This window comes from Brienomyrus brachyistius, chromosome 22 (genome assembly GCF_023856365.1).
Source record: "Brienomyrus brachyistius isolate T26 chromosome 22, BBRACH_0.4, whole genome shotgun sequence".
In the NCBI taxonomy this organism is placed as follows: domain Eukaryota; kingdom Metazoa; phylum Chordata; class Actinopteri; order Osteoglossiformes; family Mormyridae; genus Brienomyrus; species Brienomyrus brachyistius.
The window spans coordinates 5,480,720-5,505,889 of NC_064554.1; the positions used below are offsets into that span (position 1 = coordinate 5,480,720).

At 51.9% G+C, this 25,170-nt stretch overlaps 4 protein-coding genes across 6 annotated transcripts; 1 reads left to right on the forward strand and 3 right to left on the reverse strand.

The window, feature by feature from the left end:
- Positions 1-889: 889 nt before the first annotated feature.
- kif22 (kinesin family member 22) lies at positions 890-6,219 on the reverse strand. Of its 2 annotated transcripts, XM_048990977.1 has the most exons (13): positions 6,090-6,219; positions 5,691-5,950; positions 3,900-4,101; positions 3,498-3,625; positions 3,242-3,396; positions 2,905-3,114; positions 2,303-2,823; positions 2,094-2,214; positions 1,879-2,014; positions 1,596-1,672; positions 1,300-1,518; positions 1,138-1,197; positions 890-1,060 (listed from the first exon to the last, which is right to left on the reverse strand). In XM_048990977.1, the coding sequence occupies exons 3-13, from the start codon at positions 4,097-4,099 to the stop codon at positions 1,031-1,033; spliced, it is 1,857 nt and encodes a 618-aa protein (XP_048846934.1). In that variant the 5' UTR covers positions 4,100-4,101; positions 5,691-5,950; positions 6,090-6,219; the 3' UTR covers positions 890-1,030. The 2 variants fall into 2 exon arrangements, with proteins under 2 accessions (XP_048846934.1, XP_048846933.1); XM_048990976.1 differs by lacking the exons at positions 5,691-5,950; positions 6,090-6,219 and adding an exon at positions 5,167-5,442 and having other exon boundaries at positions 893-1,060.
- Positions 5,442-7,476, forward strand: pagr1 (PAXIP1 associated glutamate-rich protein 1). The gene is made up of 5 exons (XM_048990979.1): positions 5,442-5,534; positions 5,918-6,083; positions 6,172-6,484; positions 6,677-6,765; positions 6,874-7,476. The coding sequence occupies exons 2-5, from the start codon at positions 5,921-5,923 to the stop codon at positions 7,119-7,121; spliced, it is 813 nt and encodes a 270-aa protein (XP_048846936.1). The 5' UTR covers positions 5,442-5,534; positions 5,918-5,920; the 3' UTR covers positions 7,122-7,476.
- A 133-nt stretch (positions 7,477-7,609) lies between these two features.
- LOC125717734 (major vault protein) lies at positions 7,610-15,559 on the reverse strand. 2 transcript variants are annotated; one of them, XM_048990974.1, is made up of 17 exons: positions 15,400-15,559; positions 13,974-14,145; positions 13,550-13,745; positions 13,280-13,403; positions 13,054-13,185; positions 12,866-12,960; positions 11,314-11,550; positions 11,102-11,227; positions 10,780-10,974; positions 10,425-10,663; positions 10,129-10,326; positions 9,885-10,029; positions 9,595-9,806; positions 8,959-9,075; positions 8,718-8,844; positions 8,231-8,419; positions 7,610-7,899 (listed from the first exon to the last, which is right to left on the reverse strand). In XM_048990974.1, exons 2-17 carry the CDS (start codon positions 14,141-14,143, stop codon positions 7,780-7,782), a joined length of 2,622 nt encoding a protein of 873 aa, XP_048846931.1. In that variant the 5' UTR covers positions 14,144-14,145; positions 15,400-15,559; the 3' UTR covers positions 7,610-7,779. The 2 variants fall into 2 exon arrangements, with proteins under 2 accessions (XP_048846931.1, XP_048846932.1); XM_048990975.1 differs by having other exon boundaries at positions 13,974-14,148; positions 15,400-15,551.
- Positions 15,560-17,173: 1,614 nt separating this feature from the next.
- LOC125717736 (ceramide synthase-like) lies at positions 17,174-23,752 on the reverse strand. The gene is made up of 6 exons (XM_048990978.1): positions 23,222-23,752; positions 22,912-22,995; positions 21,296-21,518; positions 20,695-20,790; positions 19,365-19,474; positions 17,174-19,059 (listed from the first exon to the last, which is right to left on the reverse strand). Exons 1-6 carry the CDS (start codon positions 23,344-23,346, stop codon positions 18,795-18,797), a joined length of 903 nt encoding a protein of 300 aa, XP_048846935.1. The 5' UTR covers positions 23,347-23,752; the 3' UTR covers positions 17,174-18,794.
- Positions 23,753-25,170: the final 1,418 nt, after the last annotated feature.

Below are 25,170 nucleotides of genomic sequence, written 5' to 3' on the forward strand. Positions count from 1 at the left end.
ATGTGCTGTAATCATATTACTGCTGCATTTACCTCCTCCCAACTGCAACACTGTTTACATACTGTCCCAGCCCACAGGTGACTGAAACAGAACACTGTAGCCTGTTCATATGAAGCCGGCCATATACTTCAGGTGAAATCGATGGAATCGGCACTTTAGCAATACGCCGTTATATTTGATCATTTCAAGACACCAACTGTGCAGGCTCCTCCAGGCAAACGTTCCGTTGTGATCCCACCCACTGTCCGTGAGGGGTGGGTTAGCGGGACTAATTACCAGTATGCTTTGCATCACACCACACGTATCTGTAAATTGTGCAAGTCATCATGCATATTTATGTCAAAGTGTAACCGAGTTGACTGGCCGTGCAATGGATGCGTTTGTTAGCGTGTAACCGTGAGTGTCGTTTAAATTGTTGGCTGTGTCACATCTAGTGTTAAACTAGTAGTTCCAGCTCCATTAAAATGACTTGTGCACTCGCCATAATATGTTTATTAGCACTCTGGATGTGGGTCTGCTGCATCAAAAACACTCTGCTCCCTGTAGGGTTGAGGCATGACATTGAATGAACAGGCGGCATCGTTTTAAGCGTGGGACAGATTGTTCTCGCTGATGCGTTTGATTTCTGCTTGACCCAGACGTTGTTTGAAGTAGACGACCACCTTTAAGAATAGCCCTGATGTGCCACACACACACACACACACACACACACACACACACACACACACACACACACACACACACACACACACACACACACACACACACACACACACACACACACTTTTCCAGATTAGCATCTTTGGCATGGGAATAACACTGGCATGTAAAGAGATCATAAATGTCAGGGTTCTTTAACACAGGACAAGTGAACTGCCACATGAATTGCAAAATAATGACCATTTATGTTTCCATAAAATACGAAGGGCATTTTAATTGGATGTAAAAGAGTAAAATGAGACCCCCCCCCTCCCCAAAGCCGTATCCTTCAGAAATGCGATAAAAATTATAAAATAAAAAACACAGAGACTCATTTCCCAACTGAGCAGAGGACGTTGGCCTGTGAAACAGAAACAGGAGGTTAGACCATTTCAGACAGGCTCCCCCTCAAAGCCAACCAGCTGCACCGAAGCTCACCTTTAAGAAGGAGCTGAATCTCTTGGCTGTGATACCTTCAATGCTCTGTAGGTCCTCCACCTGCACAAAGGAGAGCAGGAGGCACATCAGGCATGTCAGAGTATGACTGCAGGCTCACTGGGGGGGGGGGGGGGGTGGGGGCTGAACAGCAGGAGGCAATACCTGTGCAAAACTGCCATGAATCTCCCTCCAGCCCAGGATTAGCTTAGCCTTCTTGTCGCCGATCAGCTGCAGTTTCTTCAGCTCCTTCAGGGTGCCAGTGTTGAGCACATTGAGGATCTGCTGCCGGGATCGCTCCATCATTGTGGGGTCCAGCCGTGACGCCCAGTCTCCTTCTGAGCCACATGAGCCTGCTTGTTTATTCTCCTTCCCCTCCAAAGCCTGCAGGGGGAGCCAGGGCGTGAATCACTTTTAGGAAATTCACTTGCATACGACGAGACACAGGTATACTGACTGACCTCTGTGAACCGCTGACTCTTCACGCTGGCACACAGCAGCGGCTTGCAGACCGACGTGGGCGGGACAGGCTGCAAGACTGAAGGAGATGGGTCGTCATGACAACGATATAGGATACTTTAAACGTCCTGAGTGTGCAGCAGCAACTTTGTTGAGGCAGGGAAGCCACGGCCGAGGAGGAGAGGGGCATTGACATGGAGCACCAGCAAAGGACAAGTACCATCATGACAGGAACACAACGATAAGTGTGAGGGCAAAGCTCCCCAGCAGGGGGCGCCAACTAACCTTGCAGTGGGGGCACTACAGCCTGCTGCTTCTTGGGCCTGGCTGCGGTGGACTGTTTTCTGTGGAGGGGGTGGGCGGCCTTGTCACTGGTGGCCAGGGCCCGACTCTCCATCTCCTGCTGCTTCCTCCTCAGCTCCTGTGGGGTGGGAGGGTCAGTGGGCTCTGAATGTGTGTGCGTGTCTGCGTGTGCTGACGGTCACGCCGAGTCGCCGTGCCTGAATCTCCTTGCGGGACTCAGTCACCGCCTTCAGCAGCTTCAGCCTCTCCCGCTCCGGTGATCCCATCATCAGCTTCTCCAGGGCTAGCAGCCGCTCCAGCACCGATGACACCGGGGGGCTGGGTGAGGGGGCAAGGGAGGGGACATGAGCTCGGCTTGGGGGTGCACTTCCTGCCAGCATCAGTCAGCAAATGCACACCCACACACCTGCAGGGGAGTCCCTGCCCGGGGTCCCCATCATGCTCGTCTCCGGCCCCCTCCTTGGACCTCTTCCTGTGGGGTTCGCTGGCTGCCCTGGGCCCCTGCTCGTCACGGGGCCTCTTTACCGGCACGGTGGGGGCATAGCTGGGCACGGCCTCTCTGACAAACGGCCGGTTCACGATGAGCTTGGACTTGGCAGCGAAGTTGAGGGCACTGAAGGTATCGAAGTAATATTCGTACTCGGGCGCGATGTTAGCGATCATGACGGAGTGGGCGGAGCCCCCCAGCGAGTCCTGCAGCAGGCGGGTAAGCTTGCTGTCGCGGTAGGGCACACGGCCGGCCCCGCCCACATTCAGTGCGTCCACCACCTTGCTGAGTGTGAATAGCGACAGGTTGATGGCGCCACTCTCCTTCAAGCGCAGGCCCTTGTTTCCCGTCCGCCGGTTATCCTCCGAACCTGCCAGGTCTACCAGGTACAACTTTCCCATCTGCTGCCTATAGGGGGGGCGCTTCAGACTCCTCACCACCTGCCATGGGGAGGAGGGGGGAGGTGTCAGTCAACACATCAACTGGACATTACCCCCCCGCAGCCCAAACAGGGACAGCACCTTGATCAGCAGGATGGCGTGGCTGCGACTGGACCTCTGGTTCAGCTTGGTGGAGGCAGTGGTCCGGTTCAGGCTGGCCGGGGCGAACAGGGCATGGAAATGCGAGAAGGAGTCGATAGGCGTGTGGGTCAGGCCCTGGACCACGATGTTCCTGTCCTTGTCCTCTCTGATTGGCAGATCTGTGCTGCCTGGTGACAGTAGGTCCAGCACCTGAAGGGCAAGGCGTGAGAAGCAGAGCAGTGATGTCACCTGACGCCAGGTTTGTCTGCAGCGAGCAAACACTCCACACAGCTTAACCCAACGTGCGTCATTTTAATCCACCTAAATCCCCTCATACCTTTTCATTGTAGATCTCGAGGTAGGACATCCCAACACTATATGCCCAATCTGCGGACTCCCGCTCACGCTCTGTCACCAAGCTGAACACCTCCCGCACAGCGCGTGGGATGAGCCCGGGCTCCTCAGGATTTCCCAGCATGGTGTGCGTCTTTCCTGCAGGAACACAGAGCACAGCATCATCACTGATGCCCCTGCCTCACACTAGGGAGTTTGGAGATTAGATTACCCCCATCGGCACCCGGGGGGCACCATACCTGCACCCGTGGGGCCGTAGGCGAAGACGCTGGCATTCTGGCCACTCAATACATGAGGGAGGATGGGCTTCACAGAGGACAGGAAGATCTCCTGCTGGCTCGCCTGTTCTCCATGAAAGGCATCGAACCTAGTGGCAAAGAGAGGCCTTAGAGGACAGCTTCAGTCTCCTGCCATCACCGCATACAAAGGGCTCATTATCACTGCCACACGTGGGCTTCGAAGGCCCAACCGTGCCTGGCTGTCCCCTCCCCACATGTCCCGGCCGGCACAAGGGGGAGCCGGCGGGCATTTGCGAGGAGACACTTCCTGTCAGCATCCGCTACCAAATCCTCACCTACGAGCCAAGCCAGGACCTGTTAAGATGCTTTTAAGACACAGAGAGAAACAGAGGTCACACTGACTGGTACTGTAGGGTCTCTGTGGCATTCCTCCAGTTAACGATCTCCAAGCTTTGTGGCCCCAGGCCCCTGACACATGGCCCCTCGGCTTTCTCGTCCTGCTTCTCCATGTAGGGCCGCAGCCGCACTGCCACTCGAACCCGGGACACCCGCTTGGAGGCCGCGGGACCACAGGCTTCGCTCACGGGCACACGCTGGGCCATGTCTAGGAGGGGAATGTGGAGACACAACTAGAGGTCACAGCAAGATTCTCACAGTCACCGACATGGTGGCGCAGTGGTTAGCACTGTTGCCTCACACCTCTGGGAACCGGGTTCGAGTCTCTGCTTGGGTCACATGTGTTTGAAGTTTTCCTCGGGTACTCTGGTTTCCCACCACAGTCCAAAAACATGCTGAGGCTAATTGGTGTTACTAAATTGCCCATAGGTGTGCATGTGTGAGTGAATGGTGTGTGAGTGTGCCCTATAATGGGCTGCCCCCCCATCCTGGGTTGTTCCCTGCCTCGTGCCCATTCCTTCCGGGATAGGCTCCGGACCCCCCGCGACCCAGCAGGATAAGCGGTTTGGAAAATGGATGGATGGATGGATGGATAGTAAAAACTAAGATGCTTCAGCTCTTAATTGCTGTGACGGGATAAAAAAAATACTCACTGGGTGGGGATGCGGGAGAAAAAAATCGAATAGCGAGATCAATTTAGACAAATGTAACGGGAGTAAAAAGCTTTTTTTCCGTTTTCTACTCGAATAAGAACTCACTTTGAAAAACAAATCGGTAAAGTACTTTTCCACAAAAAGTTACTCAAGTGTGACAGAGTACGTGGAACGCGTTACTGCATACCTCTGCCTATACGTGTGTACGCGTTTTGTCGCTAAAGGATGCGTTGTTTCCTAAGGTCATGTCAATAAAGCAAGCCTATCTCCTTAATAATTTATTCTGTAATACTATAATACATAATTGCGTTACGGCTTTTATTGTGCCATGATGCCTGTTGAAAAGCCTATATACTATATATTTAAAGCTATATACATGCAAAAACCATCACAGACCCTATATTTTATACATCCGCAAACACAGTGTATTTGAGTAAAAAAAAAGGAGAGCAATGGTGTCAATTTTATAAAAAACAGCAGCAAAACAGCTTTGTGGCTACATCAAATAACAGACATACAGCGGTATTGCTCTACATCTCAAACGGCAGCTCCCACCCGGCCATCCGGAGGCCTTTAAACCTCCCATGAAGTACTCGCTCGGTGGCTCGAAGTACACTCACCGTCTGCTGGCTCTTCACAGCTGGGGCCTTTATAATACCGATATTTGAAAATCTGGAACACGACGTTAAAAAAAAAAGCTTTAAAAGACTGACGACTACGAATATTTACCTAAACCATAATTCCCACAACCCTACACCATTTCTCCGCTGCAGGACCTATCCAACAATAATTTTCAAATTTTGCGACGTATAGCTGACCAATCACGGCGCTAAACGTCATAAGCAAAGCGCCCGTCCAGAACGTATCTTTGACCAATCACACCTGTTGACGCACAAATAACGTGACAAATAACATTACGGCGTCCTGTATTTTCACAATAACAATTCGATTGAAACAAGGTCTCCTTATCAAAAACCAAGACGCACTGGTATTTATCACTTAATATATAATTTAATTCTTACACGAATTCAAATGTAAAAATTCATGGGATATTTAAACTTTTATTTTAAAATGGCGACAGCTTTCAATAGCTCGCCAGATGGCAGTTTCAAGTTGTAAACATCAGTGAATACGGAATAATTACATCTATAAATGTCATTCGTAGCGATCGATCTTGTTTGTGTTCCGTTATTGTTTGTTTATTTGTACATTTAAATACAAGCTGAGCAACGGTAGGTGTACAGGATATGTTGTTTCTATCTAGTTATTATTCGGCCACAGGTAATGTCGTCTTCGCTTTGCTTTTGGGGTTTAGACGCATTTTGCAGTCCTTGATTTCAGTTTTATGCCTCCGTCACCCCCTTCTGACAGGTGATGCAGTCTGTAGCAGAGGGTCTGGAATCTCTAGGGGTCGGGGACAAACAGGGAACGGAGTCAGCGAGGGAGGGGAAGGTGGAAGTAGACAAAGAACGAGACGATCCGGGGCAAGAGGAGACCGAAACAAATGAAGAGACAGAGAACGATGGAGAAAGAAAAGGTATACCTGTAATTGTGTCTGCTAAGAAGTCGCTGTGCATTTGAACGTTAATCTAATGCTGATGAACTCCTTCACGCACTCGGCTTAGGCAGTGACAAGGAAGACGGGCATGATCAAGAAATGAAGAAGGATGATGTAAAGCAGGAAGGTGTAAATACAGAAAAGGAAGAGGAGGAATGGGAGGTGCCATGCAGTGATGAGGAAATAGAGGATCCCAAGAACTGGACGCCTCCACCTGTGGAAATCAAGCGCCTGTATGAGATCCTAGCCAAGGGCGATGGTCTGGAGCTGAACTGGCTCCCCCTGCCACGGCGTCCTCTCACCCCACAGTACACGCCCTCACCTGAGAGAGATGTCGGCGACTCTGAGGAGGAACGAGAGAAGGAGGAGCGGCAGCGCAAGTGAGTGCGGGGAATGAGGGGGCAGAGCTGGAGCTCCATGCAAATGCAGGGCAGCATGCAGCTTTGCGTTGCAGAGGAGCACTTTGCATGGAGGTTTTGTGAGGGGTGGGGAGTTAGACAAATGAGATCCCAGGCTGGGTCTCCACAGGCCAAGCATGGCACATGGTGCATAACATTCTCGCCTGTCCTCAGGATCCCCAGTCCCACAGAATTTGACTTCGATGACGAGCCTGCGCTCAACACACCCAAGAACACCTACATCAACCGGCGTCGACTGCCAGGTACTGCTGCTGTCATGTGGATCTGCATGCTAGCGCCGAGGTCCCAGTGACCCATGTCCCCCCCATGCTTGTATTTGGGCTCCATGGTCTGACCCCACTCTTCTGCAGGCTCCTCAGGCCGTTCTACCGTGCGCCGGGAGGCCCGGCTAGACAAGGTGCTATCAGACATGAAGAGGCACCGCAAGATGGAGGAGCACATTCTGCGCACAGGCCGTGACCTCTTCCGGAGCGAGCGGGGGCGGCCAGTGGATGCAGGGGTACCCCTGTCCCCAAACTCACAGAAGGAGAGGGAGAAAGAGAGGGAGCGTGACAGCAACCCCAGTGCCATTTTCTCCCCCAGACAGAGGCGATACTGAGTGTGCAGCTGCTTGGATGACCAGCCCGGGTCTGCTGGAAATTGCCCTTTTGTTTGGGAAACAGGGGGCAGGGCAGACGGGGCTGTTAATGGACAGGCCAGAAGGTGCCAGACAGCAGCTTCCGCCTCTCGTCACCAGAAAGCGTTGCCTTTCCAACGTACGTTTCTGGGATTCATTTTCAGTGATCCCTTGCAGGGGGGTTATTCCAACCCAGTCAAGCCAGCTTTTGCATTCAAAGCAACAGGACTGATTTTGTAAATAATACTTTTATACAATGTGTCTCCTTTGTCTTTCTAATAAACTTTATAATAATCTTATAGTGGCATGTATCATCTCATCTCATATGACTCACTTTTGACATGGGTAATATTAAAAATGATTTTCCTCATGGTTAGATGTGTATCATTAACACACAAATCAGGTGATCCTCAAGTGTTCAGGGGGGTGCAGGGGTCACAGCACAGACAGAGCGACTGCTTCAATGGAGATTTTATACTTAAAGATTGCTTATATTTATGTTTAAAGGTTACATTTTAAAGGCACAATCAGAACAAAGGCTTATCAGTATCGGGATAGTGTTTTGGAGCACTTTCAGGGCTGCAGGCATATTCGGCTTTGGTTTCCATGCTGGCTGGACAGTTCCTCCCTTCCTGTCGTCTCACTCTGCCTTGCCCTGCAGGTTACCCAGCAGGCCGCTCGCGGTACTGAAGAGGTTGATGGGAGCTGACCCATCTGTAATCAGGGTGGACTTAAGACCCAGTGACTGGAGCAGCTTCACCTGGGAGGACAGAAGAGAGGGAGTCAGAGTCCCGAACACGCAGGACAGGAAGCGGCAGGATGAAAGGGGGAGCACGTCCCTGCAGGGAGACTCTTCCTGCCAGCATCCGCTACCTCAGCCAGGAGCTGCTAAGATGCCCCCCATTAAAAGACCATGAACATATTTAGAGAAGGCAACTTAAGGGGGGTGCTTTGAAAGCTGTAGGTGCTTTGAAAGCTGTAGGGAGTTAGGATCTCAGCGAAACAGGAAAACTAGGGTGTGTGGATTACTCTGGGCTCAGGATCAGACCCTGTGCCTGCAGCCCAGGACTCACCCTGTGGGGTGGGGTTACCTGTAGCTCGGGTCCTGCCCTAGACATCTCCTTGAGGGTGTCGGTGCCCAGGCTCTGCATCATGTCCTTGAAGCGCATCATCTCAATCTGTGCCAGCTTCTCCTGCTTCTGGCACTCCTGCTGGCTCAGCTGCAGCTTGTAGTTCAGTTCCTGTTCGCGTGCTTTGGCCAGACGGGCCAGCTCCGCCTCCTGGGGGGGGAGAGAGAGGAGTGGGGAAAGAGGGGCTCTGTCAGCAACGTGACATTGAATTTGAAGAAAACCACGGTGCTGCTGGACAGGATGAGCATGACCTGTCACTGGGGACTGAAAGGGGAAGCTGAGTCAGGGCTGGAAATACTCATCCAAGAGGTTTCCAAAGATTTAACCTATTAACTGAACCCTTTATATACTGAATTTGGGAGCATCTTTATGCAAGACGGTGGGAACACATGGTCTCCGAGTGACTGGAGCAGTGGCAGAATGGCGTAGACACGGGCAGAATCCTCACCGCCTCGATCCTGAGAGCTTCCACCTTGAGCTTGGCCTCATTGACGGCCGCCTCGCCCTGGATGCGGGCTGCCTCTGCGCGGGACTGGGCCTCGGCCTTGGCTGCCCCGGTACTCTCCACGGCCGCGCTGGGGGTAGGACGCACATGCAGACACGCGATTCGGAAGATGCTTGCGCAGAGATGCATAAGGCGGACGGACCGATGAGAAAGGCATCCTGCCTGAAGGTGGCGCTGCAGTTACCTGAGGGCCTCCAGCTCCAGCAGCTCCTTGCGGGCCCGCTCAGCCTCCGCCTGGTCCATGATCCTCTGGCGCTCCAGGCGGCCCTTGGCCTCCTGCTCCAGCCGCTCAGCCTCATGGCTGTGGAGGGAGGTGGGTGTGGTCAGCGAGTGGGCAGGTCAGTGACTGGGCGTGGGGCTAATCTTGTACAGGGCTTATGCTTCTCCAGTAGTGTCCCAAGAAGCTCCAGTGAATTACACAAAAATGATCAACTGTAGCAAAACTGAGAAGCTCAGGGTAAGCAGAAGAGAGAGCGCGAGCAAGGAAGAGAGAGAGGGAGTGTCACCCCCCCCCGCACGTCCCGGCCGGCATGGTGGGGGCCAGCGAGCACCTGCAGGGAGACACTTCCTGTTAGCATCTGCTACCAAATCCTCACCTACCAGCCAGGCCAGGACCTGTGAAGATGCTTTCATCAAGAGAGAGAGCAAAGGGGGGCAGGGAATCAGTCAGCTTCTTCAGGGGGCAACTGGGCGGGGGGTAAATTAGGGGAGCTTTGGGTATGGAGGGGGGGGGGGACTTTGAAGGCTGCAGGAAGCCAGGATCTCATGCAAATGGAAGTTAGAGCCCAGGCTGCTGCTGGGGGGGGGGGGGGGTGCGCACCGCGCAGTGGCCTCCTGGGAGTTGGTGGTGATCTCGATGGCCAGCTGCACACTCTTCTGCAGTGCGTCTCGTGTCCGCTGGTCCACCGGTTCCACCGACTGTATGTCCACGCTGCTGATGACCAAGCCGTTCTGGCTGAAGCGTAGGCTGGGCCTCACCGCTAGCTTATCGTCAAAGCCGAAGACGGCCGTGCAGATGATCCGGTTCGAGTTCTGGGAGGAGGGTGGGAGGACGGAGTCAGAACTGCGGAACTGGGGGGGACCGGCGTGGAAGGAACCGGGGGTGGGCACCTTGTGGAAGTCGTCGAACTGCACAGATGCCACTGCTCCTCGCACCCGGGACGCGATGGCCTTGCAGGCGTCGCCCACAAAGTCCGGCACCGAGAAGAGGGTCGCTGCCTCTGCCAGGTCTGACTGCGGCTTGATGTCAAAGTGCCTGAGAGGAGGGACGGGGGAGGTGAACAGGGCAGGGAACAGGATGGGCACAAGCGCCCCCTGCAGGAGGCCTTGCAGGTGGCGCCGGCACGGGCCGTACCAGTTGTAGGAGAGTTGGAGCTGCAGGCGGGCGTGGTCGGCAGTCTCGATGGTGATGATGTCGGTGCAGAAGTCGGGCCCCAGCAGCAGGCAAAGCGCCTTGATGACGTTTACCCGTTTGGGCTTGTCCCCAGACAGCGACAGCACCGTGAACTGCTCATCTGGTCCCAGCATCACCATCTCAGGTCCGAACACCACCCTGGGTGATTGGGAAGGGTCCGGAAACACCGCACTGGCTCAGAGTGGGATAGTGAGATAGGGAGGCGGTGGCGGCAGGGGGGGGGGGCGTGTGTATACCTGGCTGTCTTTTCCCTGTAGTCGTACACCTGCACGGCGGCATTGTGGGGCACCCGATAAGATACCACCCGGGTCTTGTCCCTCGGCATCCTGTCCTCATTGGGACCCCCCCTGTGTGAGCGGTCTGCCAGGACGTCCCGGCCCGATCCCAGGAGTGTTTCCACATTGGCCGGGAGCTCCTTCTCCCACAACTCCTCGTCTTGGGTCAGGATGTAGGTATGGCCAATCACGGCACGGACCTGATGATACCCATGGGGGAAGGGGATGGGGGGGGCACAGGGCTGGGCGTTAGCTTGTTACCCTCCCCCGCTGCCCGTGTTTCATCCCTCGCTCGCTCCACCTCAGTTGCCCTCACCTTCCCCGTCCTGATGTCCCGCACATAGATCCCCTCATTCTCGTCCAGTGGGATGGCCTGCCGGCGCATCAGCACCTCCACAGTGACCGGAGGTACATATTCGATGGGGCCCTGCAGCATCCAGCGGTCGCCGGGGCGACGGACGACCCCGCCTTTTTTCGACTGGCTCCCCCCCTCTTCCTTCAGTTCATCCTCCTAAAAGGAAAAAAAAAATTTTTTGGACATTCAATGGACAGCAGACTGGGGTGAAAAAAGAGAGAAAGACCCCCTTCCTCCATCTACCTCTCCGCCTTCTGAATCACTATCCCCCACCTCTACTTACTGCCTCGGTATCCATGAAAGCCTCCAAAGCCCGGAGTACCAGCCCCTCCTCTGCAGACAGGATGTAGATGTCTTGGATTCCGTTTTCCAGATGCTCGCCCGGCTGCAGGAAGAACGAGCGCTCGCCCTAGGAGAAGCCAAAGGGGTAGGGGGTCAGTTTCATAGACCTTGAGCCTTCAGAAGGCAGGAAGGCCATGGCGGTGATTCTCACACCTTGACCACCTTCCGCTGGCCCAGCTGGGGCTTCCCATCACCCCCCACGGGGTCCAGGATGACGCAGTATTGCCGGCTGCTCAGCGTGGTCACATCCACCGCACCCACCACCTCCTCGGCCACCGACGGAATGTGCGCCTCACGATCGGCCACTGTTACCAGCCACTCCTCCCCCGTGCGGCGCTCGCGACCGCCCGCGTCGCGGAATGGGCGCAGGGCGCGTACATGCAGTGCTTTCTGGGGGGGGAAAAAAAGACAAATGTAAGAGTCAGGGCTGGAGTGACAATGGAGAGAATTCAGCAGCAAACCCAACACTGACGGAACGGTGGCTTCCTAATGGAGGCTCAGGGTTTGAGCAGAGGCCCTGCACTGCCTCCCATGTTGCCTGTGAACATGCTGTCCTCAATCGAGTTTCTGCCTTTGTCACACAGAATAAGCTCCTGTACCCTCACTCACCTGATTTTGGAGTCAGACCGGTCTCCTGACTACTGTAGCCACCACATGATCTACAAGAGCTGCATTGCGGACATCTCTTCTCACATTACAGCTCCTACTTGTTCAGCTCCTCTCGACTTAGTGCCATAGGGACGACTCTGAGATAGTCTGTCTCAATGACATCGTTGCTCTCTGTAGGTAAGTGCAAACTGGCTGTGAAGGGAGCTGGGAGCTAAGGGCCTCGTTCAAAGACCCGCAGATGCGGCGTGGCCGGGCTCAAACCAGCGACCTTCCGATCGCAGGCACAGAGGCTTAGCCCACTTAATCACATTCTGCCCTGCAAAGTACTTTTTTAATTTCTTGTCATACCATCTTGATCTTGATGTATGTTCTTCCAACCAAATCGCAATCAAAACTTGGGTCTCTTCATGTGTCCATGCATCCATTGCCATTATTATTATTATTTTATTTTTTTACTTTGTGTATCAATGTTTTCTGAGTTTGTAACTTGTTTTCAAAATGCCAGTAGCATTGGGTTTAGAGGCAGGGTATTTGCATAACCAATCGACATAGAGAGCATTTGCATATCCTACCCTAAAGTAAATACCCCAGCTGCTCCAGTGCTTTAGATACTGGAACTTTTGTTACTGGTACCCGACTGGAAGGCAATGGAAAAGGCATTGTACCAAAAGTATGGCACCTGGTGCGGTGGAAACGCTCCCCGTCAAGCCCCAGTTTCTTGCCTTCCCAGCCACCCCAACCATTCACCACGATATCATCATGCAGCTTAAAACATCAACACTGTCTCCATCCAGACCTACTGGGGCCCTCATGGTAATGACAGGCCACCTTCTCCACCTTCAGCAATTATTCCTCAGTTAGAATCTCTTGGCATCGCTGGACACGCTTGTATTTTGCACCTATTCCTCACAGTTTTTTTTTTATCTGAGCTCTACTGCAGGATTCTTTGTGTTCATGTGATGTATTGTGTCGCTCTTGTTTCTGGTCCCTCACTGCAAGCCCAGCCCAGCTGCACGTGTACCCAGGCTGGCTCCCTGACAGCTGTGTGCCCGTGATGTGAGCTCTGCCTCGCAGGCACGCGCTGGCACAGACGCACCTTGTCGGTCAGGATGAAAGCATTGACGATGTCCATCACCTCCTCATAGACCCCTGGAAGGTACGCTCCCACCTTTTTCACCATCCACTCTTCCCCTGAGTGACACACAGAAAAGGGAATAATCAGCTGAGAGCTGTAGGTTTGAGTCACACAGGGGCAGGAGAGAAGGTGGAGATTTGGGCGCTTACCTGTGACCCTGTGGATGCCCCCCCTGTCTGTGCCTTCCTTGCGTGCTCGGAGACGGATGGCCTGGTTTTCCCCGATCACTGTGGCCTTCACTGTCTCCAGCACCTCCACCTCCTTCCGGGGGATGTAGGTCCCTGTCACAAAAGGGTCAAAACAAGGCGTGCTTTATTCTGAGCGTGCCCACCCACCGCACACCTGAACTGGCCCCCGGGCCGCACCTATACCCACCTGGGCCCTCGAAGAGCCACTCATCCCCAGCCAGCCGCTTCTCGTCATCCTCATCCTCGAAATCCAGCATGGCCTGCAGGCGCAGGGCCGTGTTCGGGAAGACGATCTGCAGCGGCGTCACGTCCTGGTGGGGAGCCAAGGGTTGCAGAGGTCATGGGGGAGCAAAAGTGGGTGTTGAGGGGTGGTGGGGATTCAGAGAGCATCACAGGTGTCATGACAGTCCTTCAGGGCAATATAGATGGAGAGCGGCGGGGTTGTGGAGAGGCTCACCTGCTGGATTTGCTCCCCTGGGTAGAGCGGGAAGGGGTCCTGGGCCAGTCGGATCTCCAGGTCGGCGTGACGCAGTTTGGCCTGGCCCAGCTGGTCAAATTGGACCTGGCCCTGGTCATCACGGACCACAGGGTTCAGGATCACGCAGTAGTGGCGGGGGGGCACCATGGTCATGCGCAGGGGTGCGAACAGCACTCTGGGGGAAAGGGCAGGGTGAGTAACGGTCACCATGCCTTCAGACCACCTGCCCGATCTTATTAACATTCTCTGGACCACAAATGATATCTGGATTTAATGAGCTTTGAAGTGTCACATATAAAGAACTCCCAGAAGAAGCAGCTTGGAAATTTGAGGATTGAGTTATAGTTGAAAAAGTGTGGCAGCCATTTGCCGGGAGAGTGGACAACTCCCAGCCTCCTCTGACCTTTCATTGTCCTGTCGGATGTAGGTGCGAGGCCCCACCTCCACCCTGGCGATATTCGTATTCTGATCCAGGACATGGATATAGTGGTGGGGAGGAATGCGGATGATTGATTGTTCGACCTGCATGTCCACGTCCTCTGAAGCTTTACTTCCGGACCTTCTCTGTGACATCGCTGCTGGGAAGAAGGACATTGTATTAGCAGAACAAACCCCTCAGACAACTGAACATGTGATGCGACAGCCTTGGAAGATTGACGTCAAGGGCCTGTGCAGAAAAAGCCACATGAGGAAACCAGCAAGAGATCTGAAAGTGAGCAGCAGCTGCCACAGTAGCGGCTGGACGAATCCGAATGAGTCGCTGTTCAGCCACACGCTAGACCAAACTGAAATGAACACACAAACTCAAGCAATTGCTCTGGATCCACAGCAATCCTCAGAAACCAGTTCTACCTGTATCACTGAGGTAGATCAACTGTACAAAGCACTTTTTGACACACACACAAAAAATAATAAAAGAAATTCTCACAATGCACGTTGACATTACTCTCAACTACACAAACAGGGTTGGGTCCAGTCTTAAACTAAAACCTGCACTTCAATAAGATAAGAAGCCACTTCTTACAATTCATATTAGAATATGAGGTGCAATTAGAGCATTACTATTTATAAAAAGCACCATTACTGTTGCACTGCTATTGCACAGGACAGCAATGAGTGTTCACGTGATTTATTGGTTTATAGGGGAGTAACAGAGCAAAGATCAGAAGGATGGGCCAGGTTTTAGCAACAGGTAAGTAGCACAATGCAATTGTTTACCTACCTTTACAGATTGAACCAGCAGGCACTCAGAGTCCTGTGTCCACAAACGTGTATCTACTGGGACAGGCTTATCTTGCATATGATTAAATATCTGTCTTTACTGACCTTTAACACAACAAAGCCAAACTAATTGGGAACCGAAAAAATGGTACTGACGTGTTACAGCCTCCCTTTGACAATGCAGATACAAGCAGCGTGAGAGCTCGCAGTCAGCTTGGACATATAGCTCAGCGCATTAATTTAGCCCTGGGGAACTAAAGATGTTGACGGGAGTGCCTTACTCATTACATATTTGAGTATGTTTGTTTTGCTATTTGCTTCACTTGTACGTCGGTTTGGAGAATAGCGTCTGCTAAATAAAGCACAGTAAGTCCTGTCATATTTCGGGTTCCCAAAGATCTAAGATGTTATGGTTATTTATAAGAGACAGTCCACTTAACGCAGGGCTGCACCGGCGACACACGGAGCTTACTAAGGGCACGAACGATATAAACGCGTCTTGGCACGGCGACTTCCGCAAAGGCGTCGTTTATCCGCCGATAGCTGGAAAGACTGGGCAGGCAGCACCGACACAGCTAAGGACGGGGCCCCGACACAGCGTTACTTACCTTATGGTTTGGGCTTAGACGTCGGCGCAGTAAAAGTGAGCAGTTGTGCGGTCCCTAGGCGACAGCCTAGTTCCTTATGTGGAGGAGGCGGAGGAGCGGAAGGCTGCGTCAAGCGCACACCTCGGGCAACCTGTAATGTCCGGGCCGGAAGAAAGCCGCTCCGCTCCATCACCGGGAGTGACAGCGGTCCAGTGCGAGGGGTGGGAGGCAGCCTTATCCGCCCGGTTTATTTACCATACGGGCAGTGAACTCTTTTGTATTTAAATCACTGATTTAAAACACTGATTTAAATACTAAAGAAATACATCACCACAGTTCCGTGGACGCGATGCAGCAGAAACACGAATTAAACGCTTAAATAGAAAGAAAAACCCCAAGCACAGACCCCGCAGCCTCTCATGATAAGGCCCCGGTGCCCGCCGCGGTTCCTTGATTTCCGCTCGGCTCCACCGGGTGCTCACCGCCACCTCCCTGGGACTTGATCTAGGACGTGTTTAAATAGCACAAGCGTTTATATAACGAAGGATGAAATGGCTATAGAGACCCACAGTCTAAAGGGACTGCTTCGTGCGCCTGTCTCCCTCAAATTATTAAAAATAAGCGTCATTCGCCCAAACGGAGTTTTGGAAATGAAATGAATCTGCGTGAGGTGAAAGGTCACGTGACTGTATCGCAATAATTATATCAGATGGACAAGTTAGTAGTATAGGCACACTGCTGGTCCCATGTCAGTAGAGTGTGACCCCCCTACTTCCAGGCCTGGATATGATGCAGAAGGGAGTCATACAGCCGTTATACATTCTCCTGTGGCAAGTCGGCCCACATCTGTTGTAACTGGCCTTCGAGATCCTCCAGATTGACGGTGTCTGAGTTGACGTCCGAGCTGATTCCACACATGTTCAATTGGGGAAAGATCAGGGGGACCTGACTGGTCACAGGACGACCTCAACATGACGCAGGCAATCCATAGACACATGTGCTGTGTGTAGATTGTTGAAAGACTGTACCAGGGGGTAAGACATGCAGATGCAGGATGTCATTGACGTAGCACTGTGCCATGAGGGTCCCCCAAATCACCCCTAGAGATGACCTGAAGTCATACCCTATAGCTCCCCACACCATGATGCCAGGAGTAATGCCAGTGTCTCTCCACAGCATTGGCACCTGGATTGGTCCTCTCCCCACATGCCAGACAATTGCACAATACGACCACCCAACCTCATTCAAACAATGTGACCCATATCAAACTCCATCAAGTGCTAGTAATGCTGTCCAATGTGTCTACGAGGCATCCTCAGTGTCTGGTGACTAGACGTGGCAGCTCCTTGCAAATCGAATCATTTACATACCCATCACTGCTCTGCACATGTACCAAATTACATCCAAATCGAACCATCACTTCTGGGTGCTTAGCTTTTTAACTTATATTTTCCAGATTTACATTTTCTTTATTCACAATTATTTCCCGGAATGAGTGCTAAACGCCAGGTTTAAATGCAGTTAAGCAAAGCCGGTGTGTGGCTTTAAGTAATGATTCATGTAGTTTTTTTTTTTGTGGGACGAAGACACCGATCCTGCGGAAATACAATAGCGTTTGTCAAGGGGCTAGAAAAGTCAATAATATCAAAAAGGACTGGGACAGCAGAAAAATGGCAGGACTCTGCTTTGTCGCCAGAGAGAAGCCAGAGTCCAGGGCTGGGCCGTATGAGCAGGCCTTTGGGTGCCTGGGTCCCGGCCGCTCCCACCGACGTAATAACGAGCTTAGACTAACAGAGAGAGGACAGGAGTATATTTTAGCCAAGATTATATGAGATACAGAACAGCCTGTAGGTAGCAATCAACAGCAACAAAACCAGATACAATATATATCATTTATATATGTATAAATATGTACATTCTAATGCTCCAAAGTAAATAAATACTTAAATAAACAAGTTATAGAAGTTACAATATGCTTGTTTAAATAGTTTTAATAACATTTTCCAGTACCATAGCAACTGGTAAAATCGGGAAGTGTTGTGTTCCCTGAATCAAAGGTACAGTATCATCCTTACGTTATCGTGCAGTATTGTAGGATGTGCAGTACGACACAGTGCTGCGTAATGAAGGACAGCACACTACGCACATGACACACCTCACCTTGCTCCCAGGGTGTCGCTTTTGCCCATCTTGGCATTTGATATATTGTAACATATAGTACAGCAGCTGTGATTAACAACTTTTTTTTTCCTTTTTTTTTTTTTTTTTTTTTTAAGCTTTGAAAGGTCACACTGGGGTCTGGGAACATTGTACCGCATGAACAGCAAAATGAAGACATTTCAATATGAAAGAAAGAGGAAATCGGTATAGCGTGTAAGGGGACCCTGCGCTAAGCTAACGGCGTCCCCACTGCAGGCTCCTGACGCTACGCCTTGGTACTGTAATTGCGGCCTGTATGGACCGCAGCAACACACGCCCTCTAAGCTACATAATACTGCATTATACTGAAAGCCCTGTTTGCACAACAGCGGCCATGATCATTGGTACCGACTATACTCACTCGACGGGAGGGAACGAAAGAATTCAACGCCCAGCTGTCGTCTTCCAGCGGCAGATAACAGCTGAGGATATAGCTTATGAGCGACAGAGAACTCGAGGGCTAAAGGGAAGAGGGGTGTGAGGATCCACACGACTCTGCCTGGTCAGCCCTCACACCGAGACACACGCTGGGAAAACCGGCACCTAAAATTAACTATGACTACCCGTACTAAAGAAATTCATGAATAAATAAAACTACAAATAAATAAAATATGAATAAATTAAAACAAAATAGACGGATCTTTCTCATAAATAAAACTAACAGGTGATGCACGTAAAGACACAAGTGACTGACTATGTACAACGCGTTACATTTCATGTCCGTGGGAACTCTGCAGTCTTCGTAATCGTTGTGCGGAAACCACGGAGTTGAAGGAGTGACCGGCGGGCCAAAGGCAGAGGGCATGCGGCCAGGCTGAGGGTCTTGGGGTAATATGGAGCTCTAGCCGCAGCCCTGTCAGAGTCACAGGAGATGATCGGCATCGCGCTCAAACACTGACTGTCCATTTGGTAGCTCCAAGTCGCTCTAACTTGTACATATGATACATTGCTATGCCTGATGCTTTAAAATCATACACTGGGTACGTGGCGTGTTGCTGTCCAGCCAGGCAGAAGTCCATGCTGTCTCACACACAGCAGCCACCCCCCCCAGAACCGTCAACCCATAATTCAGTGCAAGACTAACCCCCTTCATAGTTCGGTACAGGGTACAATAAATAAATATTCAAACAAAGCAGTACAATACATTCCCTTGCCAAGATCTCAAGTCACCAACCGCCCTCCCCAATCTGAATCTCCCCCCCCAACCCCAAATCCCCTCAGTGTGTGTCAGTCTCTCTCTCTGTTTCCTGGGGGCTATAGCCATTGGCAGGTGCCAGCTGGGTGGTGCTGCCGTCCAAGTCAACCTTTGCGATGGCAGAAGGGGCTGATGGAGGGGCCCGCGGGCCCCTGGTGAAGAGGCGAAAGGCCCCCCGGCAGATGAGGGAGAACCAGTAGACCTGGGGGGCCATCAGGAGAGCCGCACCCAGGTTACACTGCCAGGGCACCATCAGCGGGACCATGTAGAAAGGAATGGAGGCGTATCTGGAGGAGAGAAGCGACACGGCTGGCAGAGACGACCTTGAACCAACGACTCTGGAAACCCGACCCCCCTGGAGTGGAGCTACACCAACACCAGCATCTGCACCTCTACCCTGAGATCAGGAGGGAACATCTACACTGATCATTCTGATCATGGCCAGAGGACAGTCAAATCTGAAGCCACCCGGCCCAGTCACAGCGGGCTGAATCACGGGTGCAATCCCACAGGCCCCGGCCTGGTATGCAGGGGGGGGGGAGGGAGAGGGAAAAAGATGGAGAGAGACAGCGAGAGAGGAGTGAGGACGTACCTGCTGTAAGCGTAGTAGAGGTAGGGGAAGAGGAGGACTCGGCAGATGAAGAAAGTGACCAGCATTAGACATCCGTTAACTTTGTGAAGGAGAGTGTGTTGTTGCTTGTACTGAGAGAAGAAGAGAGAGGGGGAAGAGGGAAAGAGAGAAAGAAAGAGAGAGAGGCTCACAGGTGACATCTAAGCAAATGAGCAGAAGGGCGCAGCACAGCCCCTTATACTTCGTTAGGAAACAAATGCAAAGCAGATCAGACACACAGACAGGCGAGGTGTGGAGTCTCAGCTTAGGTTATTGTGATGCTTGATCCAGGCTGAAATTTATCTGGTTAAATTATACTTGCATGCAAGCCTGCAGGCAGAGCAGTGCAGCCATCAGAGAATTAACAGCATGACAGGTGATTGGAATAACAGGACTGAGCACAACTCAATGGCGACCGGCCCCCCACCGGCAGAACATTGGGGGTGCAACCAGACGGCCCAGACCTGCAAGCTGGAGCAGACCCGGCCACCCAAGAATGGCTGTTTATGGTCAACAGGAATGGGGAGGGGCTACTCTTGTCATAGCACCTGACATTAACAGAGATCCTAATCTAAAAGCACCCCCCCCCAGTCAGACCTGCACTTCCTCCCATCCCATCCTGGTGGGACCGAGGCCACATTAACCTGACCTCCAGGATGACTTTGCCTGTTCCTGCGCACCTGAAGCTCTGAGACGGCCTGTACTCGGGAGGGGGGTGGGGTGTGCATCACTGCACACCACAGCCAATCCGGAAGCTCTCTACTTCACTTTCAAACAAAATTAGCAGCTAGTAAGACCTTGTCCTGTGCCAGAGCTCCATCCTGTGACGTAGCACCACTGATGTGCGGAACTCTCGTTTTCTGAGGCATATAAAGGTACGCAGCAGGGGCAGGGGGGGTGGGGGGTGGGCGGGTGACGAAGGCAGTGGACCACAGGCAACGAAAGGGGTGTAATGGTGCACTTAAATATTTATGACCCACACAAGTAAACAGGTCCAGTCCGTTACAGGCCTGATGGATCGTTAAATGGGCAGTCATACTTAATCCAAAGACGTCTGACCCTTAAGGAAAGCGACCCAGCTAGCACATTAGCACTCCAGCCTCTTAGTACGTTTCACGGGTGCTGCAGTGATCCAAATATGGAAGCGTGGACAAATCAGCCCGTCAATCACCCGCTGAGTGCCGCACTGACCAGAGCAAGCAACAGTGGTCGATTTTAATGCTATGCTTGCTGAAAAAAGGTCTGAACACATAGGAGTGAGAGCAAGCGAGCGGGCGAGGGGGGGGGGGGGGCACACTAACGCTAACCTTACCTGGATGAGGATCTTCCCCAGGCAGACCGACGGGGTGCTGAGCTCAGCCAGAAACATGACGCCTTGAAAGTAATCACCTTTCCCCTGGCGCCAGAACTGAAGGGGAGAAGAGAGAGGGCCGCGTCAGGGCAGCAAGGGGGGGGTCTGCACCTCTGGCCTCACCTCTGCCGTCTATTGCGACTGACCTCCAGCAGGGGGCGGCATTGAGTGCAGCTCTTGGCCATACTCACTCACTTGGGGTCCCTCCCGGTCCCACCCATGACGACTCGCAGTCTTAGTGTTATGCCAATTAACTGCCGTTTGCATAGAGACGGCAAGGAGCACTAGACACGAGGAGTCAAGGGCCAAGACTGGCCTTATGCAAACAGACTGGCCTTATGCAAACAGACTGGCCATTAATCTTACCCGTCCATCCATCCATCCATCCATCCATCCATCCATCCATCCATCCATCCATCAGCACAATTTGAATTTCACTGCTCCTGTTTTGAAAGGTGCCGCTCTCCTTTCCAACATCCACACACATTTGCACACGCACACACATTTTTATATTAACCAAGTTGCATAAAGTAAACTCATTAAACTCCATGGTGACAGTTACCACAGAGACCGGGAAGCAGACGGTGACCATGACAACGTGGTGCAGCACCATGAGGAACTCCCTCCGCAGGTAGCTGCTGAAGGCGGCTCTGAGGTCCCTGGGAGCCGAGCCGTCTTCGTGACCTTTGACCCGCAGCTTGTGCCAGTAGCACATGAACATGGCGTAGATGTCGTAGACGAAGTACGGCACGGCAAAAAGGATGTAGGAGCTGGTCAGCCAGTGTCTGGGCCATCGAGGACAGAGCAGGAGAGAAGGGGCACATTAGCGGGGGCATGCAGGGGGCAGGGCTCACACAGCAGCCCAACAATGCGTGACTGTCAATAGACACAATACTCTCAGGGTGAGGCAAAGGACCCACAGCCATAGTGTGTATGTGTGTGTGTGTGTGTGTGTGTGTGTGTGTGTGTGTCTGTGCACGCACGTGCATTCCCGTCTCTGTCAATCAACAGCTGATTGGTTCCCAGAACAGACTAAAAATTCCACCAGATACCACAGCCTCATACCCCAGGCTGAGCGATTTATCCATCTTTCAGAGAGCAAGCCTGATTCAGCAGCTGGCTCCCAGGCTAGTGAGGCTCACGGAAATGGCTCAGCGGCCAATGGACCTGAGTTCCAGATAGGGCCCCCCACACTTTGCTCGCATGAGAAGAAGCCACAGCAGTCACCAGAAACCCACAGGAGGTGAGCAGGAAGATCAGGTGATACTCAGGAAGGCCCCAGGCAGCCAATCGAACCCGGGACCTATAACGACAGCTGCCGTGGGCACATCTGTGTGCCCCCTGCTCAGAGCTGTGGCACTTTGTTTTTATTCCACTTCTTCCACCCAATCATCTACGAGCAGACGCTGTAGCACTCTGACCACTCTCTCCCAGGAGTCAGCTTCCTCATAACCCTACTGGAACAACTCCAGGTCAAAATTTTCACCCATGTGGGAACCTCTAGGAAATCCTACTGTGTCAGTTTGTCGATCAATGTGAAATAATACAATGTCCACTATGAAACTTCATAATTTTTTCTGCCAGATTTCACAAAAATCTGCATGAAGAACCACATCACATAAGCCTTCTGTAAAGACTATTTACTGTTACCAAAGGTTTTCAAATGACCATGACAGATTACTTTCACCCATTTATAAACAGGAATTTGAATGAGCCCAGACCTAAGAGCGACCCTACAGAAGCGGCACAACCTTCTCCTTCATTCAAAGTATGACACTATAATCACACTTTGGATTTCCTGGATAGAAACTAATTAGGTTGAGATTTTAATTAGATGAACAAGAACACAAGGTGAACGGGGTGGGAATACTATATTTGGTGACACACACACACACACAGACCAGCACACACACCCCTAAAATCTGCAGATTCAAACACAGAACATGAGTCAGGATGCCACAGAGAACATCACGGACTCTCTGACAAAGGCCCCTATGATGTTTTGGACTTTTTCTGTGTTGCTGCACTGTCACAGCACACGGGCCAGCACCCAGTAACCTACACAACCACACCACCTGAACCTCCACAATCTCCTACACGGCAAATGTCACTGTACCCAGAACAGTTAAACCCATGGCAGGTTTGACATTAGTAAGTTCAGTAAACGCTTTGACTTACTGATCCTCGATGATATCCTCACAAGAAGAGGCAATGATGTAACCAGCTGAAGATGCCATAATCGCCTGGATGGACGAGACCAACCTGGTAAATAATAAATAAATAAATAAATAAATAAGCTAAATCACGTGGGAAGCTGTTGTAGCCATTATGTCGAGTTCATCAAAATATAGAGTAACAGTTAAAAAAAGAAAAAACTAAGATGGTAAGAGACTGTCAGCATGGCTGAATTCCTAAACAAGCTTCTACGTATAGGATAGACCGCAGCCCAGGGGGGGTTCCATCATTTGCATGCGGGTGCTCTGTTCACCTGGCAGACACGATGACAGCGTCCCCCTCGCTCCATCGCAGGCCCGGGACGCGTTTCAGGCACCGCTTCGACAGCACAAACAGGCCCGGGAAGAAGAAGGATCCGGCAACCAGGATTGTCAACATGGTCCCACAAGGTCCGTCCCGGGAGAGAAATCCAATCCACCGGTGCCCTCTCACCGTGTCCCTGCTAAGAGGCCGCTGCGCTGCCCTTTTTTGCACCTTCTCCTTCCACCCCGGGGAGAACTTTCAGAAAGACGCTCCGAAAGAGACTCTTTCTAACAGGAATTCTAGAATAACAGCAACCCTCAGAGAATGGTAGCTGTGTTTAGTAAAAGTTCTTTTCCAGTATTTCAGTCTAATCGTGAGCTCGGGAGGAACGTTACATTTACGCTCATTCACTCCAGTCTCATTTGGTTTCAGGGACACGGCGATAAAAACATTCTGCTCTTCAGCTGGTTTCAGATATTAATTATTCAATTAATTAAACTTTTATTTTAAAAGCTCTAAAGACTTGGCTCCTTATGTCCCTAAATCCCCTCCCACCCCCCCACCCACCCCCCACCCAGGGTCAGGACTTGATAATCCTTAGTGATGTCAAACACTGTTTCAAACTACAAAGGACAAAAAGACAGACAAGGAGAAACAGAAGATGAACTCAGCAGAGAAAAGTGCCATCTTATTTACAATACTGTTACATATTCACCTCTAACTCAAACTTATAACGCGGCAGAAATTTGACGTTAAATCTATACGAGTAATGTATAATGTATATATAGTATTCCTTAGAGATGAACATATAAACAAAGCACACGCATAGTATCCCCGGCTCACGTATTTCGGTGAGGCAGTAATCGCCGGTAACCTTGGGATTCCTCCTCACGGCAGCATCTTCACACACAGCGTTGGGATTTGGTGACCAACCGAAATAGATTTGGCACGGATTACGGAGCAGGAGATTTAAAAAGATTACCGAGATGGAGATAGTAACAGACAGAGACGGGGAGACGAAGAACCCACGACGGCGGCCGACAAAACTGAGGAAGCCCCAATATAATAAGCCGCGTTATTGTTCATGCGGGTCGGGGCGGCAGTAATACGGTCCCGATAAACGTCCACTGGTCCACGCATCAGTCACACGTGTTACTACTGGACAAAAATACGGGCAAATATATATATATATATATATATATAAATAACCTAGATATGACACTATCTATGGATCTAAGCGTGCATCCCTTTCGTTTAAAGACTATATATACGTACAAATTTGTGGTAGGTACAGCTGCACCATCAAAATGATTAAAAGCATTTAGACGTAAGTAGACAATAGCCGCACTTTTGCGCCCCGAATATATACGCCTCGGGCTCAGGAATAGAAAGCCCCGGTGGACCGCCGTTCCAACAGGCGCTCCGATGCTGTCAAAATGCGCAATGCGCTAGCCTGCTAGCTAGCCAAAACCTCGGCTGATGGACACCGGTGCAGCAGGGCTGCAACAAATCAATCCGGCCGCAACAATGACGGCAAGGGCGCCTGGCCAGGAGCGAGCCGCAGGTCCGTCTGTCCCGTACAAGGACCAGCCGTGATCGGGCTCTGCAGGCTGCGCTTTCAGCACCCGGCTACGCACCGCCTTGTCCTCCCGTTAACAAGTCCGCTCCGTGTAGCTAACGGACCCAGACGGGCAGCTTCATCACGCATTCAGGCTGGTAGGCAGCCGGACAATGAAAGGCGCTCTTGAGGCACGGTCTTCGGAGCAGCACCGGGGCCCTCCGCCCTCACAGACCCGCACCAGTGTAAATCCTCCGGGCGCCGAGGTGCAAACAAAGCCGCGGGTGGGGATGCAGGAGAGGCGTGCTGAAGCGGCGGGGAGATGGGGGCGGCGGGGGTGGGGGGTGGGGTATACACGGGGTCTGCATGTACGGGGACAGCGGCACCGGGGCATACGCTCC